The 16,424-nt window shown below is 52.3% G+C and overlaps 1 protein-coding gene across 4 annotated transcripts; it reads right to left on the reverse strand.

The window, feature by feature from the left end:
• Window positions 1-129: 129 nt before the first annotated feature.
• Window positions 130-12,862, reverse strand: PEX16 (peroxisomal biogenesis factor 16). Of its 4 annotated transcripts, XR_012477211.1 has the most exons (12): window positions 12,663-12,860; window positions 11,893-11,928; window positions 11,604-11,680; window positions 11,385-11,518; window positions 11,146-11,246; window positions 9,325-9,405; window positions 9,038-9,187; window positions 8,854-8,926; window positions 7,201-7,320; window positions 6,084-6,319; window positions 1,160-1,224; window positions 817-832 (listed from the first exon to the last, which is right to left on the reverse strand). XR_012477211.1 is itself a non-coding variant. In XM_074230528.1 (11 exons), exons 1-11 carry the CDS (start codon window positions 12,772-12,774, stop codon window positions 774-776), a joined length of 1,008 nt encoding a protein of 335 aa, XP_074086629.1. In that variant the 5' UTR covers window positions 12,775-12,859; the 3' UTR covers window positions 130-773. The 4 variants fall into 4 exon arrangements, 2 of the variants coding, with proteins under 2 accessions (XP_074086629.1, XP_074086630.1); XM_074230528.1 differs by lacking the exon at window positions 6,084-6,319 and having other exon boundaries at window positions 130-832; window positions 12,663-12,859; XR_012477210.1 differs by lacking the exon at window positions 817-832 and having other exon boundaries at window positions 1,138-1,224.
• Between the last annotated feature and the right edge of the window lie 3,562 nt (window positions 12,863-16,424).

The following is a 16,424-nucleotide window of genomic DNA, read 5'->3' on the forward strand; positions in this document are numbered from 1 at the left end:
TCATCTTCTTAGGATTCTGTCCAAGCTTTGGAAATATTTTAGATCCTTATTGGCAAATGGGTTAGCTACTTTTCCCAGTTTTATCATCTGAAAATGATGTAAGCATCCCATCTATACTTTCATACAAGCCAATGATAACAATTAGCAGACATCCATTAGAGTATCAATCAAAATGTTCATTGCAAAAGTGAAATCTTTTCTTATTTTGGGGTGGAGGAGGGGAAGAAGAATTAAAGACTTGAATGGGAGTAGGGAAGAGCCCCTGGAGGGCTAAGGACTCCGACCATAACCCAACTTTACCAAAGTCCTCCCTATTTACCTTCGACAGGAAGCCCTGACCAAAGGTAGTGGTCCTGAGGCTGGAAGGTGACCAGGGATTAGAAGCTTCCTGCTTTTTCAAAGATGATTGCACATGGCAGAGCTTCCCTCCCAGGAGGCTCATTAAGAGACACCACTGTAGTGTAGAAGGGGCGGCCCAGGCTGCAGCAGTAATCTCTCAGGTCCAGGGGTGGTGCTGAATAGAACAACCAGGTGGCCATTCATTATGGCACCCTAAAAAGTTCCCATGCTCCAGATCTCCAGGCTAGGTTGGGGCTCTCTGTGGGACCCTGGGCTCCCCCCACTGTTGGGGAACAGAGAGGACACACTTAGGAGCATCACTGGGGGCCAGTTTTATTTGAGGACAGAGGGGCTGAGGGGCTGAAGGGATGGGCTGCCTGATCCTGCAGTAGATCATGCCTCCCACACCCCCCACCCTCTCAGTAGCCTCCTCCTCAGCCCCAATTGTAGAAATAAATTTTCTGCCAAGCAGGCAGGTAATCCATCAGTGGTCCTGAAAGGAAAAAGGCAAAGAGTAAGGGGTGGGGGGTCAAGGCCTGGAGAGTGCTGACATTATTCTAAGTCCCTTCTCCTGCACTCCATGACCACTCCACTCCAAATAGGTCTAATCTGAGACCATGTCTACTCTCTAGCCCTCAGGGTCACCTACTGCTGGTCTCTCAACCACCACCCGTGTCCTTTAGCAGGTTCAGACTCAAGGAGGCCCTTGTCTCCACTCTTAGATTGTTGGAACCCCCGAACCCAGAGGCACCCAGCTGCTGGGTGCTGAGAGGCTGGCTCCACAGTGCCTGCTTTATTCACCCCCTGGCCTGATACTTACGGGTGACCAAGCCAACACCAGGAATATAATCGGCCAGCAGCCGCAACAGGAAGAGGATCCTGTCCCTGGAAGGAAAGACAATGAAGGAAGAGGCTGAATGGAACAGTGGAAAGAAACGCTTTAGCCAAGGAGGCCTCTATCTTTGAAGTTTGAAGTTACAAAGTGACTTTGGGGAACCAAACAGAAGCTCTGAAGAAAGGAGAGAAATTCGGTCGGGGGCTGGGGAGATAGGCACCACAACCCTGACTCCAGCTTCATCTCTCCTTCCAGAGATCCCCTTTGCTGCCCAGGAATTAGCTTTCAACTTTGCTTTTCATATACATTAGCAAGTGTGCCATTAGTACTTCTTTCTTCAAGGGGTGAAAAACCAAAGCAAAGGGAGGAATGAAAGACTACTGGTCAAAATGGTCAACTTGTGTATTGTCCCTGCTATGGCATTCAGTCTTCCATATCTCTGTCTTTGTACAGACAAGGGTAATCAGATTAAATATAATTAAGAACAATTAACAAAACAATAAAATACAGTAAAACAAATATAACATTTGAAAACTATGTTAATTAGTAATCTTCAGCAAAGACCAGGGACCCCTTCTATACTTCTTAGAAACCTGTCTTTCCTACAGAAGTCCTCCTTGATGACTGCACTTGCTTGTTGGTGCTTCTACCTCAAATCACCTCCTACTCATTCATGATCTGTTGCCTGTTTATGGATGTGTGTATATATAGGTTTATACACATACATATAGATATATACTTGCATTTACACATGTTAGGTATAGATATTTCTTTATACTTATATAATTCTCTGTTTACATGCAGTATCTTCCCCAGTACGATAAAAGCTCTTGGAAGGCAGGTTCTGATTTTAGTTTCATCTCTATCCCACAGTACTTTGCAACAACAGACTATTGATAGATCCTGGGTGGGTTGGACTTGAGATTCTGTGGGACAGGACAGCGACTTCCTGGGTCAAAGCTTGGCTTCCTTGGCTCCCTGTCCGCTCTTGCTCTGCTTTGGCTTCCATTCCTCAGTATCAATGCGGATCTGGGGTCCACCCCAATGTCTGTCCTCTGTGGGATTCTGGATTTCCCCTTTAAAGTTTGGACTCAGATCCTGGCCATACAGGACACAAGGTCACTAGAGCCCTCACAATTGTGTGCATCACTCCATCCACCTAAGAACCATGTCATGTTATGGAAGAAGCTCAGAGAGGGGTAGCTTACTGTCATGTAAGTGGCAGAGCTGAGATTTCAACCGAGTTCCTTAATGTATTGTAGGAGCTTCATCTATGAGCAGGCAATGCTGGCTTGGGAAGATGGAGGGAAGGAAGCCAAGACGCCTTTGGTTGAGGCTGGCCCAATCCTGGACTTACAGACAAGTCACTATCTGAGTAGGAGGGGCAAAGTGCTGTCTCTGACCCTATAAGCTGTCCTGGAAGTCTACTCTGATTGTTCTTAGGATGAAGGCCAGACTCAGGGTCACCATTTCTTTTATCTGTCATGGTCCAGTGCTCCAACACACAGGAGGTTCTCAAGAAATGCTTCTTGACTATGGCCAGACTCGGTCTCTGCTGAACCCAGAATCACAGAATTTCAGAGCTGGAAGGGACCTTAGTGACCTGCAAGGTCTAGCCCCAACTCTTATCATTCCTACTACAACAAACATGTGGCCATCCTGCCTCTGCCTCTAGGTTTCCAAGAAGAGTGAACCCAGTAGTACCAGAGGCAATCACCTAAAGTCTGGGGGAGTTCTTATTGTCAGATCTTGAAATCAACCTTTGTCACTTCCAACTAGTGGTTTTTGGGTTGACCCTCTGGAGCCATACTGCAGCCCTTCCTAGACATCTTCTGGGAGACTTCTCTACACAGTGTCCCCAGTTCCTGAACAGATCCTCACAGGACCCTCCCCATTCTGGCTGTCTTTCTCTGGACACTGTCCACTTTATCCATGTCCTTCACTCCATCTCCCTTGAGGATCACTGCCTTTGAATTCCAGTCAGGTCAGATACGTTCTAGGTGGTACCCACCTAACAACTTTTTTTGCTATTTTCAAGGCCATGGGGTCAAGTGATTTGCCCAAGGTCACACAGCTAAGTAATAATATTAAGTGTCTGAGGCTGGATTTGAACTCAGGTTCTCCTGACCCCAGGGCCAGGGCTCTAGCCACTGTATCACCTAGCTGCCCCACTAACAACTTCAACATTGCTCATCATAATCCATTCTGGTATTCAGGAGCTGTGGATATTTTTGGTGTGGGTACAACCTCCATTGATGCAGATGACGCCCTCTTCATGAACTGACAGATGGTCTTTTGAGTGTTGAAGCAGTGGCCAAAAAATTCAATCCTCTGTGGTTAATCAGGTGCCAAGATCCTCTAAATTTAGCAAGGCTACTCCTTGGACAGAAGGTCCGTTGATCTCCTCTGGTCATCTCCAATGACACTGTCTCTTTCATCATCTTCTCACTGACCAATCTTTGATCTTCCATCTGTTGGTTTCTTCCCTGCTGCCTTCTTAACATGCCCAAAGCTTCCTCATCTCCAAGACTTTCATCTGATCCTGCCACCAATATCAGCTCTTTTCTCTCTCCTCCACTTCACAATCAAACCAGAGAAAGTTCTCTATGCTCATCTCCACTTCCCCATGCCGGGCTGACTCCTTTATTCCATGCAGTCTAAATTCTGACAGCAATGCTTGGTTCAAACTGTGCTTTCCAAAGTTTCCAATGCTGTCTTAATTGTTAAAGCCAAAGAACTCTTCTCAGCCTTCATCCTTCCTGACCAATGTTATGGGAGGCAATGTGTTCCAGTGCAATGAGTGCAGATTTGAAGTCAGGGGACTGGAGTTCAATCTAGCTGTGCTATTTATTACCAATGTCACCTCTGTGAAAAGGGGGTTCCTTCTGGCTCTCCTCCTTTGGTGGGCTGTCATGCATGTCTCCTGTCTCCATATGTGAGCACTTTTCTGGGATCTGTCTCGGTTCCTCTTCTCTTTTCTCAGCTCCCTTCTTCTCATCAGCTCCTAAAGATCTAATTCACATCTCTATGCAGAAGATCCCCAGAGCTCCAAGACCCCCGGTCTCTTTTCCAAGCTCCAGATCCTCACCTATCTGTTGACCATAGTCAACTTTTCAAACCCCCAATAACATCTCAAACTCAATGGGCCCCAAGCAGAACTCAACTTTTTTCCAAACCCACCTCTCTACTGAAATGCCATTTCTGTCCTTTCCCTGCCTCCGTCTTTTCTTCGGGCTCCTAGTTAGTCTCTGGCCCTGCTCTGATGTACCCTCCATTCAGTCTAAGTCTGACTGCTCATGAAGGCTCAGTGACACCCACTTACCCTCTTGCCTCTAGGATATGACTTAAGCATGTGACACTGAAACTCTTTCCCAATCTGGCTCTGGCAAATCACTCCAAACTTACTTCTGTGTTACTCTCCCTCCAGTTCCATCTCTGATCCCCACATCTTTGCACCAACAGTCCCACCTAATGAAATGCCCTCCCCCTCATTTTCACCGATAGAATTTCTAGGTCCCATCCAGGTTCATCTCCAGGGCTGCTCCTCCTGATTTCCTCTCATTATTTGTATTCTCCTCCTAACCCAGCAAATCATTTTGCATCTATTTTGTATTATTAATCCACGGATAAGATGTCATCCAGGTTCATCACCAGGGCTGCTCCTCCTGATTCCCTCTCATTATTTGTATTCTCCTCCTAACCCAGCAAATCATTTTGCGTCTATTTTGTATTATTAATCCAAGGATAAGTTGTTTCCTGCAGCCAAATGAAACATTCTAGAGGGAAGGAACTATCTCATTTTAATGTTTTTAAACAATCAACAGATATTAAGTCCCTATGGACTGAATACTGTTAGGTGGTAGGGATGCATGGACACAAATAAAACAGTGGTGATCTTCAAATGACGTATGTGCTACCCAGACATACAACACACTTATCAGGTGCCCATGTAAAGCAAAGATGAGGTCACTGGGTGGGAATGAGGGGGCTACTGGCTCCTCATTACCCCAAAGCCAGTGTGGGCTTGGGTCTTCCATCACTGATTGGTCAGCCCCAAGAGCCTGTATAAGGAACCAGTGTTTCATTCGTGCCTGTGGAGGAGTCAGTGCTTCTCCAAGGCCTGTGTAGGAGCCGATGCTTGTGTAAGAGTTTGTGCTTCATTGATGCTTATGTAACTAAAGGAATTACCTTGGGCCTGGGCTAACAGCCTTTCTGGCTCCACAAGGCCCTTCAGGGCTAGACTGAGGTGCCCACGGAGTGGGATCAATGACTGATGACAGAAACACTCACATGGAACCTGAGATGTACAAAGTATCCTCCTCACCACCTGGTGATGTAGGGCAGATACGAACTACATTTTCAATCTGCAGATGAGGAAATTGAGCCTGAGAATAATCAACAACAAAAAGGGGGGGGGGAAGCATCATGCTATTCTCAGGGTCACAGGTCACATAGAGAATGAAGTGTTGGTGTAGCCCAAGTTCCTTCAACATATCCTCTACAAAACCTGGCTCTGAATTGTACATACACCTCCTGCTTTTGCCCCTGAAGAAATGAGAAAAGGAAGGAATTACAGAATTTCAGAGCTGGAGGGGAGCTCCGAGCTATTTTACCCAACAAGACTACACCAGTCCACTCCAAGGCTGCCCATCATCTCCTGGAAGATCTCCTAAGAGGGAGCCTAGTATCTCCCCAGGTGGCACAGCCCACTTGAGGGCAGCTCTCATGGCTAGGTGACTCCTTCCAATGAGCCCTTTCTACCAAATGTTCCTGGTTCCCCCTCCAGGACCAAGCAGAACTCATCTAAGCCCTCCTCTAGGTGACAGCCCTTCAGCTATATGAAGACAGAAAGCAGATTTCCTCGAGTCCTCTCTTCTCTTCAGCTAGGCCTCATTCAGCACAGACTCACCAGGCTGGCTGCTCTCCTCTAGGCCCTCTTCTTAAACCGAACAACTCCCCCGAAGTGGGCTCATCACCTCCTTAGGCCTGGAGGTGCACTGTCTCTGCATTTGGCCCAAGATGATGGGAGCTTTGTAGGAAGCCTGTGGACCATGCTGAGGTTTAGACAACTGTCTGCATTTCGTCTTTGAGAGATGGATGCTTGGAGGTTAAGACTTGGCCTTTATGCTTCCCAGACGACCTCACCTACAGAGATAATTTTGGATCCAGTGTATGAAGTACCCCTCCCAGATCCAAATTGTCAGCAGGTTTGGCAACCACACCACCTCAGCCTTTACAACTGGGTTGCTGACTCCAAACCCTTAACAACCATCTGAGTCCAGCAATGAAACCAGTTCTAAGTGAATCTAACTGTTCGATCATATGGAATGTTAATCTATGCAATCCCCCAGGGTTTGCACAAGAATAGCAGGAAGAGCTGATGGAGATTTTTCAGATTCACTTGTCCCTCCCAGCATCTTTAAAAGGTTCAAGAATTTTGCCAGGAAGCCAAATTCAGCTCACTGGCCTCCAACTGACAAGCTCACTGCTCTTCAACCTAAATGTTGCCATCCCCAGACTGGTAGCACCTGGTCTGTTCTCCATGATTTATCCCAGTTACCACAACCCCGAGCTCTCTCAGGGCTAGGAAGGATATGGTTCATCTGAGCTGTGTGAATATGAATGCCTGAAAGGCAGCTGGAGGCTTTTTACTTCCTTATTGATATTTGGTAGCCTATTTTGTCCTGTCCTTTCCAATCCAAAGGTCATTTTCCTTGGCAGAGAAAGCAAGCAAAATGAGGCCTGAACAGCTCTGACCTTTCTCCACCGTTGGACAACATCCTGTATATGATGAGTAGTGGACCTCCCCTTCCTCCTCTTTCCCAACTGGGCTTAAACCAAAGCCCTCCACTGCCTCAGTTCATCCTGACCCTTCCTCCTCCTGGACATCCACCTTCCCAGATCTAGGCTGGTGAATGAATTCTCTATGGGGCCACACTGGTACTTCCAGATGAGCTATGTCACTCAGGCCCCAGTCTGCCCCAGCCCAGGACCTTTCCACCACCACCACCCCCAATATTCCTTACTCAGAGAAACGGTCATAGAAAGGGGAGCGCAGCAGGTAGTAGAGTAGCAGGACAGTCCGTCGCCGGAGCTCCAGTCGCTCCCGCCGAGTCAGCCCTTTTTTGTCACTCAACAAACTTAGGCTATGGATGGAAGGAAGCAAGGGGGCAGAGTCAGGTCTGAAATACTTGAGGCTGAGAACCCATGCATTCCAAGAGGCTGTCCTCTATCTCCATTGATCCAAACCCTCTCTTCCTTTCACCAATAATCAAGTATGCATCAAGCTCCTACTAGGTCCCTATAGTGGCTCATCTCAGTAGCTACCTCCTCTGGGAAGTTTCTGATGACTCCCCCACTCCCTTGGGTGGAAGCCCCATGAAGGACGTGTCATCTTCGTTTTTATCCCTATTATTTCTGGCCCATAGAAGGCATTTATAAAATTAGGAATTCCTGCTCTCACCCACCTATCTGGATTTCTGTCCTTCAGTCTCTCCTTCAGTGTCCTTGCCTTGGTTCCCTCCCTCCTTCTTCCCCATTCCATTATGAACATTATGACTGTTATGGTCTAGGCCAGAGCCCACCTCAGAGCAGGCATCAGTAAGCCTTTGCTGACAAGAATGAAGGTTGGGGGGAGGGAGGGATTATCTTTACTCTATCTTCTGATCTCCGCCCCCCCCATCAGTTCCTGAGAGGGAGGGAAGAGGTAGCCAGGTCAGAATCATTTAGGGCTTTGACCCCAGGACACCAGGACACCGAGCAGCTTCGAGATAGTGAAGCATGCATTATTAAAGTCTACTCTGTGAATGAAGAAAGTGAAGCTCAGAAGTTAGAAGACTCACCCATGGTCACACTGAGAATCACCCTCACTGCTCAGACTAGGTTCTATGATTCCTTTCAAATTAAAAAGATCTAGGACTCACACAGGAGGAACCTTATAGGTTACTTGGTTCAAAAGATGACAGTGGGGCTCAGAGGGCTGATTAAGGGGCCTTGCTCTAGGATGCCTAGGAAGTTCTGGACCTTTTTGCTGCCCCTCCCTGTGCCCATGCCCTCAGCTATGCCACTTCCTGTACTGACCCCCCCCCCCCCCCTTGATGAGGGCAGTGCTCCCACCTCAGCTGCCTGGCCACCATGGCCCACACTCCCAGGGCTGTGACTTCACAGGGTCTGCCCTACCTGCCTTCATGGAATCCTGGAGACAGGTTTGGGGGCTGTCATGGGGGAGATGAAGCTTGTTTGGCCCGGCCCTAAGGGCTGAGTAAGAAGCCATAGGAAGAAGCTGCAAAGAGGCAAATTTCAGCTTGAGGAAGGAAAGCTTCCTGCTCAGCTAGAGCAGGCCACCTCCAACTTGTTAAAGGCCTCTGTGAGTGGCCATGGGGTGGGGGCGGCTTCTGAACTCAACTAGCACCAGTTTTTACAGTAGAGAAAGAGAAAGGAACAAGTGTCTCCAAAGCACTCCATTGTGCTACGGCTTGACAATGTCTACCACTTGTCATATTCACAGTAACTCAGGGAAGCAACTGCTGAAATTATCCCTGTTTTGCAGATGAGGAAACTGAGGCAAACCAAGATGAAGTGACTTGCCAAGGGTGACAGAGAAAGTATCTGAGGCTGGAGGTTTAAATAATGTGCCACCACAGAGAAAAATGCCACCCCTGCCACACCTACACACTTACCTAGTCACGTCCAAGATGGCAGAGAGGAGCCAAGGCTTCCATGACCGCTGACCCCACAGGCCCAAACTCAGCACTGACAGTGAAAGGGTCAAGGTCCCTCTTGAACAGAGTGGTCCCTCCCCTCTACCCCACCTTCACTCTCAGCCTCTCCTCCCCCAATCACAGCTTGAGTTCTGGCAGATACAGTGCAGCAAGGGTCGGGCAATGTACACTGACTCAGCAATGGTCTCCTGGAGTCCCAGGGGGGTGGGGCCGGCTTCCAGCTCCTCCCCTCGATGTGACCGCCCCTCCTGCTGCTGGGGGGCTCCCCAGTGTCTTGAGTGTAAGGATGGTGCTGGAACACAGAGTCACACCCATAAGGAGGGCTTCCAGGTGGAGTAGGGAGAAGTGGGCACCTGGAGTGGTTGGTGATGGGGACCCATGAAACGAAAGCCCACTTGTCCCTCCCCTTTGCCCCTTCTCCCCACTTACTGCTCTGCAGGGATCGCACCACCCGGTTAGACCGCTTCCCCACATAGGGCTGGTCCTGGCTGTCCATGCTGTGCTCACCACCTAGGGAGGGAAAAAGGCCAAGAGGCCAGGTGGTTGGCATCCTGGAAAGGGAGATCACATGGCATCACCGCCATCAAGGCTTTACCAGGACACAGCACCCTGATGTTCAAGTGACCCCTCACTGCCTCCAAAATCAAGAACAAAACCCTCTCTCTGGTTTCAAGTCCTTCCTACTTCTCCAGTCGATTTCTTTTGGGCTCCCTTCTCTGACTGGGGATCCTGAGAAGCCCTCCCACATACCTACCTCTGCACCTGTGTACTTGCTGTGCCCTCCTCCCCACCTCCCTCAATAACTGAGGGGGCTCCTCCTGGCTCATTCCAACTCTTTCTAACCTCAGCCCCCTTCTGCAGGAGGCCCCAACCAGGTTGCCAGCTATCGTCTGCTACAGGTTCCCTTCCATCCACTCTGTAAAGACCTGGTCTAGACACAAGTACTTCTGGGTTGTCTCCCTCATTAGATGGCAATCTCCTTGACTTGTCTTTTGTGGTATCCCCAGCACTGGTACATAGTAGGCCCTTAACAAATGAGTGAAGATCAAGAGAGAGCCAACAATGCACAAGGAAAGCACTCCAAGGAGAAGGAAAAAAAAAGACTGAAGTTGATGTGATCAGGGGAATCATCCACCAGTTCAGATGAGGCAGGACTGGAGAGGTGCACACAAGAGGGAAGCAAGGGAAGATACTAGAAAAAAATGGGGAGGGCCCAGTGCCATCTGACCCCAACAGTAGCTGAGGACCAGAAGGAGAGGACAATGGAGAGAGAGCTTGAGTTTTTGTTTCCAGGTGGAAAAGCCCAGAAGGGCTGAGGCTGCTCAATGTGGGCAGCCACGGCTCATCCAGAAGGTCACCCATCTCTACACCACTTCCATGCCACTAGCTGAGCTAATTATTTGAAAGAGCATCCATCGAGTTGCTAAGGGTTGGGTGAGGTGTGGTCGTGACCCCCTGTCCACCACATACAACCTTGGGCTTCCCCTAAGAGGGAGCCCTAGTGTTGTAGGGGATGGCGCATGGTCGAATTCAAATCCAACCTTGATACTTTCTAGCAGTGTGACCTAGGCAAGTCCTTTCACCTATTTATTTTGGTTTCCTCAAGTGCAGAATGGTAACAACAGCACCTACCTCCCAGGATTGCTGTGGAACCTGAATTAGACAGTAACCATAGGCCCTGTGCTAAACATTTTAGTTACTGTGTTCCATAAACCATCATCATCCAACTGCAGCGGCTACAAACCTCAAAGGAGGCCTAAGTAGAATACTTGCAGGGGCAGTGCTGCCTGACCTGAAACTTTCAGACCACACTCTGACTACGTGACTGCAGGGAGAAGCCAGAAGCTTCCACACGGAGAGCAGTGGCTAAGCTGGGCCCAGGTGCCAGAGTCTCAGGGCCTCTGCTGGTCAAAGCTCCCCACTGTGTATGATGGCTGCAGCCCGGCCACCTGTTCAGACCAGTGGTCCAAGAACAATACCCATATTACAGAGAAACTAATTTGCCCCATAAGATGTGACCGGCAAGTGTCACAACTGGGACTCAAACTCAGATTCTGTGGCACTGGGGAGTACATGACAACAAGCAGCCCCTTGGCCCCTGTCAAGCAGCTCCCTCTGTGCTGGGAATAACAAGGACTCATGAGAGCTGGCTCATTTACCCATGAGAAAAGTCAGGTTTCTGCCCAATGGCCCCTGAAAAGCAGACCACGTGCTTGGGGGAATGGAGGCAGATAGAACTGGGAGGCTCACCTTGGGGATGCAGCTGCATTTCCCGATCAAGTGGCACAATGGGGGGTGAGGTCTGGAGGCCAGCCTTGTACCAGAGCAGCAGCAGGACCCGCAGCACAGCCCTGTAGGGACAGAAGCCTTGGTGGGCAGTGGTGGGCACCTTGGATGGACAGAGGGCCTACCCTGAGGGGGCTCACTGTGTGTGTACTCGGGCCCAGAAATGTCCTGGGTCACCCCCACCCCCCACCCCCTCAACGTACTTAGCCAACTGGATGAGAACGATGATGAGCCAACGGCCCATCTCCCCCCACACCTTGGCAGCCCCCATCTCCATGAACACTTCCACGCATTCGAGCACACTCAGCCACGTCAGCAGCTTCTGCTGGGACAGCGACTGTAAAGATAAGAGGGGCATCAGAAGTGCTGGGGGGTCACGAGGGGTCTCCCCCCGCCTGCCAGGCTCCCTCCCAGCCCCTTACCACGGGCAGGCTCTGCCTAAGCTCCTTCCGAAGGATGCCGTCGTTCAGGAGCACCAGCAAGTTGGAGGCGGAGTAGACTGGGGAGCGCCAGAGGCAGCGGGTGAGGAAACCTCCTCACCTTCAGCCCAGAGTGCCAGCACCAACACGCAGCTGGCGGCCTCCCCCCAACCTGTTCCTCCACCTCATTTCCCCAGAGGGCAAACTGACCTGGGCAGGGGGGCTCTGCCAACCTCACCCCCACACCTCCCTCTTCCAGGCAACCCTCACCCTTCTACGGCGGAGTACACACCCAGTTCCGACAGCTCATGGGAATCAGCAAATCGGCCTGGGGAAGGAAGAGAGAAGGGTAGGGGGTCACAAGCGGCCCATGTCCCAGTCCCCGCACCCCCACACCCCAAGGGCCTCGGTTTTACAGAGAGCGAGGCCGTGTCAGTATAGCAGGGCTGAGATTCTCGCCTCTGAACTCCCCTGTGTGGGGGGCTATTCTGCACTCATGACTGTCTCTCACTCTTGGGGGGAGCTTTCTGCCTCAGGTTCAGGAGGAATCTCAATGAGTATCCTGGGGTCCACCTTGACATTAGGATGTCTGTCCCTGCGGAGGGTCTCCGTCTCCTGTCTTGGGGCGTCTGCTTCTTAATCTGGGGGAGTCTCTCTTAGCCTTTGGGGGGTCTGAATGTCAGTCCATCTCAAGGGTCTCTCACTCTGACTCTGGGGGGAAGGCGTGTCTGCCAATCTGAGGAGTCTGTCTGGGGGGGGGGGGTATTTCGGTTGGGAATCTCCCTTAACCTCGGGGGTCTCAGATCCCTGGTCTCTGCCTCTCGGAGGGGGGGCAGTTTTAGTCTCTTATCTTCGGGGTCTCTGTCCTCACTCTGGGGGGGCTGTCTCTCAGCGGGGATCTCTGCTTCTGGGGGGGTCCATCTCTTGCTCTTGGGCCCGGGGGGAGACGTGTCTGTCAGCCTCGGGGGGTCTCTGTCCGCCCCTCGGGCCCGCGCAGGAGGCGCTCGGCAGTGCGCGGCCACATGCCCCCCCGGGGTCAGGGGTCAGGGGTCGCGGTGGTACCTGCCAGCAGGTAGCTGAGGCCCCGCACCGCCGTCTCCAGCTGGGCCGTGGCGGCCGGGTGGCGGGTCACGTACTCCTGGTAGCGCAGGCCCAGGAGCCGCAGCTTCTCCATGGCGCCTCGGGGCGGCAGCAGGACCCGACCGGGAACGGGCAGCGGCCGCCGCGTCCTGCGCCTCGCAGCCTACTTCCCGCTTCCGGCCCCGGCCCCGCCCCATTTCCGCCCAGCGAGTTCCCGCCCCTTAGGGTCGTCCTTGGCAACGGCCTGGCCGGCCCCGCCCTCCGGATCCGGCCGTTTCATTGGTCCCCGGCTGCACGGGGCCGTCCAACCCGGACCCCGCCGCGCCGCGCTCGCCCGCCTTTGGCCCGAGATGGCTCCGCGAGCTCGGGCGGCTGCGCGCGCAGCTGCTCCCGGAGGCGGGGGGAGGCGCGGCCCTTCCCACGGGCGGACTGAGCCAATCGAGCGCCGAGAGGCTCGAGGGCAAGGGCTGGACTTAAAGGGCCAGGCGGCGCGGGGAGGGGGATGTGGGGGAGGGGAAACGGGCGGGGCCGCGCCTCCGAGGGGCCCCGGCAGAGACACGGGCCGGGGGCGCGGCAAGAGCCCCAGGCTGCAGTCGGGGGGCGGCCCGGGCCCGTCTGGCCCCCCGACCCCCCTCGGGTTCCCCCCTCCCCAAAAGGCAGAAGGGGGGCGGCGGCCCCGAGACCCGCCTGGATGGGGAGGGGGAGGGGAGGGGAGGGGGAAGAGAGAAGAGGAGGGCGTCCCTGGAGCAGGTGCCAGCCAGCCCCATGGGCGGAGGCCCAGGGGCCACGAAGGGCACGAGTGGGGCTAGCGTTCTGGGGCTCAGAGCGCTCCCCCTCCCCATGCCACCCTCCTCCCACCTGCTTAAGGGCGGTTCCGAGATCTTGGGAGCTCATAGTCCTAAAGAGACCCCCGAGAAGTCTAGGCTGCCGGGGGGCGATGAAGAGGAGAAAACCAGGGGGGGAGGGCACGGGGGCATATGTGGGCAGAGACAAGAGATAGTGAGGGAGAGGAGAGAAAGAGGAGAAAGGGGGGGAGAGATGGAGATAGGGAGAAAGAGACCGGAGAGAGATAGAGGGGAGGGGGGAGAAAGACAGGGAGGCAGAAAAAAGAAGGGAAGAGATAGGGGCAGAGACAGACCAGAGAAGGGACAGAGAAAATAGAGGGAGATAGAGAAGCAAGGAGAGACATTATAAAGAAACTTCTCCCGTCTAATTAAAGTGAATGAGCATTTATTAAACCCCACCAGTATACCAGACGTTTATTAAAGGGCCAGCAGTGGGCCACACATCTGCAGGGACAACCTGGAGAATCCCAGGGCCTGAGGGTACAATGCAGCAAGCCTTTATTAAGTGCCTGCTATCTGTCAGACCCTGGGCTAGGGCAAACCCTGAGAAGCTTCCAGTTGAAAAGGAACTCAGCGGTCAATCTAAGCCACTCTAGTACCCTATTGTTCTGTTGGCTTAGGGGGTGTGTGTGGGGGGTAGAAAGTGGGGTATTAACTCCTGGGCACCTGGTTGGAAAGGGCTTGACTCTGACTTCCGTCAGACTCCATCCGACTCTCTGGGCTGGGGTCCGGGATGGTACACGGGAGATGGGCCAGCTAGGGGTGGTGGAGGGAGGCTGCTGGGAGAGCCTCAGGTCTTTCCAGGAAGTCAGCCCATCTAGGTTTCCCCTCCCTGATCCCTGGCTAGATAAGTGCTCCGGAGACAAAGAGCAGCTGTGTGTCCTGGGAGAGCCAGGGGCAGGCTGGGCTGGGTGCCTGGGCACAACGACTTTTTGGCTCTTGCCCCAAGCTGGCACCAGAACTCAACTAAAAAAAGACCAGAATTGGAGAGAGGAAGGCTGACCTTGAATCTCTGGCCTTCGACTGACCTCCTTCCTAAAGCTGAAGCCCTTCCCCACCTCTCCCAGCACACTGGCCCAGCTAGAATTCAGTGCTCCTCTCTGGCCTCAGTTTCTCCATCAGGAGAGAAAGAGGGAGAGGTTGCTATGTGAAACACCTGAGTCAGGAACCTGTGTAAGATTCTCCCAGCTCTCTCCCAAGGTCCATGAGCTCTCTGGACCGAGGGGGGTTGGGAAGAAGGGCCTCTGGTTACCAGAGCAGAAACGTCCCACACTGGGATGCACATTTCGGTCAGGAGCCTTGGGAAGTAGAGTCCCCCATCAGCTCAGGGTAGGGCCCATTGCCAAAATCTGGAGACATGGTGTAGTAGACACAGAAGTCTGACTTTGGAGTCAGGGAGAACTGGGTTCAAGTGTTGTTGCCCCCCCCCCAAGTCTGGTGACTCTAGGCTAAGCTCTCCAAGTCCCAGGAAACCTGAAACCAGTAAATCATGACGGAGGTGCCAACTTGTGGTGGTGGAGTTCCTCACCCTGATGGAATCCTGGGTCCAACCTAGGCAAAGTTCCTCCAAGAGGGTGTAGAATAAGGGTAGAAATGTTGCAAAAGTTCTGGATTCCCCTGCCTCACCCCAACCCCACCTTGTACCCTGGAGGGGCCACCAAGAGATAATATTGCAGCAGCAAAAGCATTGGCTGCACAGCTGTCAATACTAACTTAACCAGCCTCCCTGGACCTCAGTTTCCCCATCCATGATAATGGGGTAGGAATATCTAGATGATGTTAAAACAATCTCTTCCGGCTCTGTTGGATATCTGTGTTCTTAGGTGCTTCTTGGAACTGCCACTCTGTTGTAATAAAGATAACTGGCATTGAAATGGCTGTTCAGGTTTTACAAAGCCCTTCTCCATTATCTTTGACCTCACAGCCTACCCGGAGGATAAGCAATGTAGGTATTATTAGCACTACTTTTCTGAGGAAGAAACTGAGACTCAAGGAGATTACATGACTTGGCCATAGGCACATTAGTGAGTGTCCCTGGTGGGATTTGAACCCAGATCTCCTTGACTCCAGGGCCAGAACTCAGCCTCCTTCAGTCTGTGTGAGGATTGAAGGTCTTTTGTATTTGAATATTCGTGTTAGGAATATAAGTATTCATATATAAGTAATAATTCATTTTTAAATTTTTTTTAAATTCATTTTTTGTATTCTGATTGTTTTCACTTCAGCTTTCCCCCCCCCCACATCCTTTGACCCAAAGCCCTTTTGTTTTTGAGAGTTTGTGTTCTGCGGCTCCCCCCCCCCTTCTATGTGCTAAGGTTCCTTCTGCTCTATATCTGTTTCTTCTGGGTCCTATTGTTTAACCCATAGGCTGCTTTGGGGGACACAGGAATGGAGGAGCCTGACTACCCTGGGAGCCCCGGAGAGTCCATTTGCAGCTGAGTGCTGGCAGTGCCCGGCCAGGAACCTGAGAATGACCCCCGCACTTGCCCAGCTCTGGTCTCCTGCCCAGATCAGGCGAATCTCACTTCATCAGCCTTGAGCCGTTCTTTGTCAAAGGGCACCCCAGGCCAAATGGCCTCCCAGGTTCATGGAGTGCCAGACCCGAGCTCTGCCCTCTCCGAGGGGAAGTAAGAGGCATGTTCTAGAGAGGGTCTTTCTGTGCAACCTGGTCAAACCCTGGGAGGCGGGGGGTTGGGAACCCAACCGGACCCAGGCAGGTCTCCTTTCCCCAGGGGCCCCCTCTGAAGTCTCAACCCCCAACCTGAGCAGGGCAGAAGGGCAGAACGGGAGAGGAGCTCCACCTGGGCCCCCTCTCCCACCCACCTGGCCCTCAGGGCCCCTCCCCCTCCCCCCACACTCCCCCTTCTTCCCCCTCTCCCCCGCCCCCCTCCCTCAGGTC

Source organism: Macrotis lagotis, chromosome 3, assembly GCF_037893015.1.
Source record: "Macrotis lagotis isolate mMagLag1 chromosome 3, bilby.v1.9.chrom.fasta, whole genome shotgun sequence".
Classification (NCBI taxonomy): domain Eukaryota; kingdom Metazoa; phylum Chordata; class Mammalia; order Peramelemorphia; family Peramelidae; genus Macrotis; species Macrotis lagotis.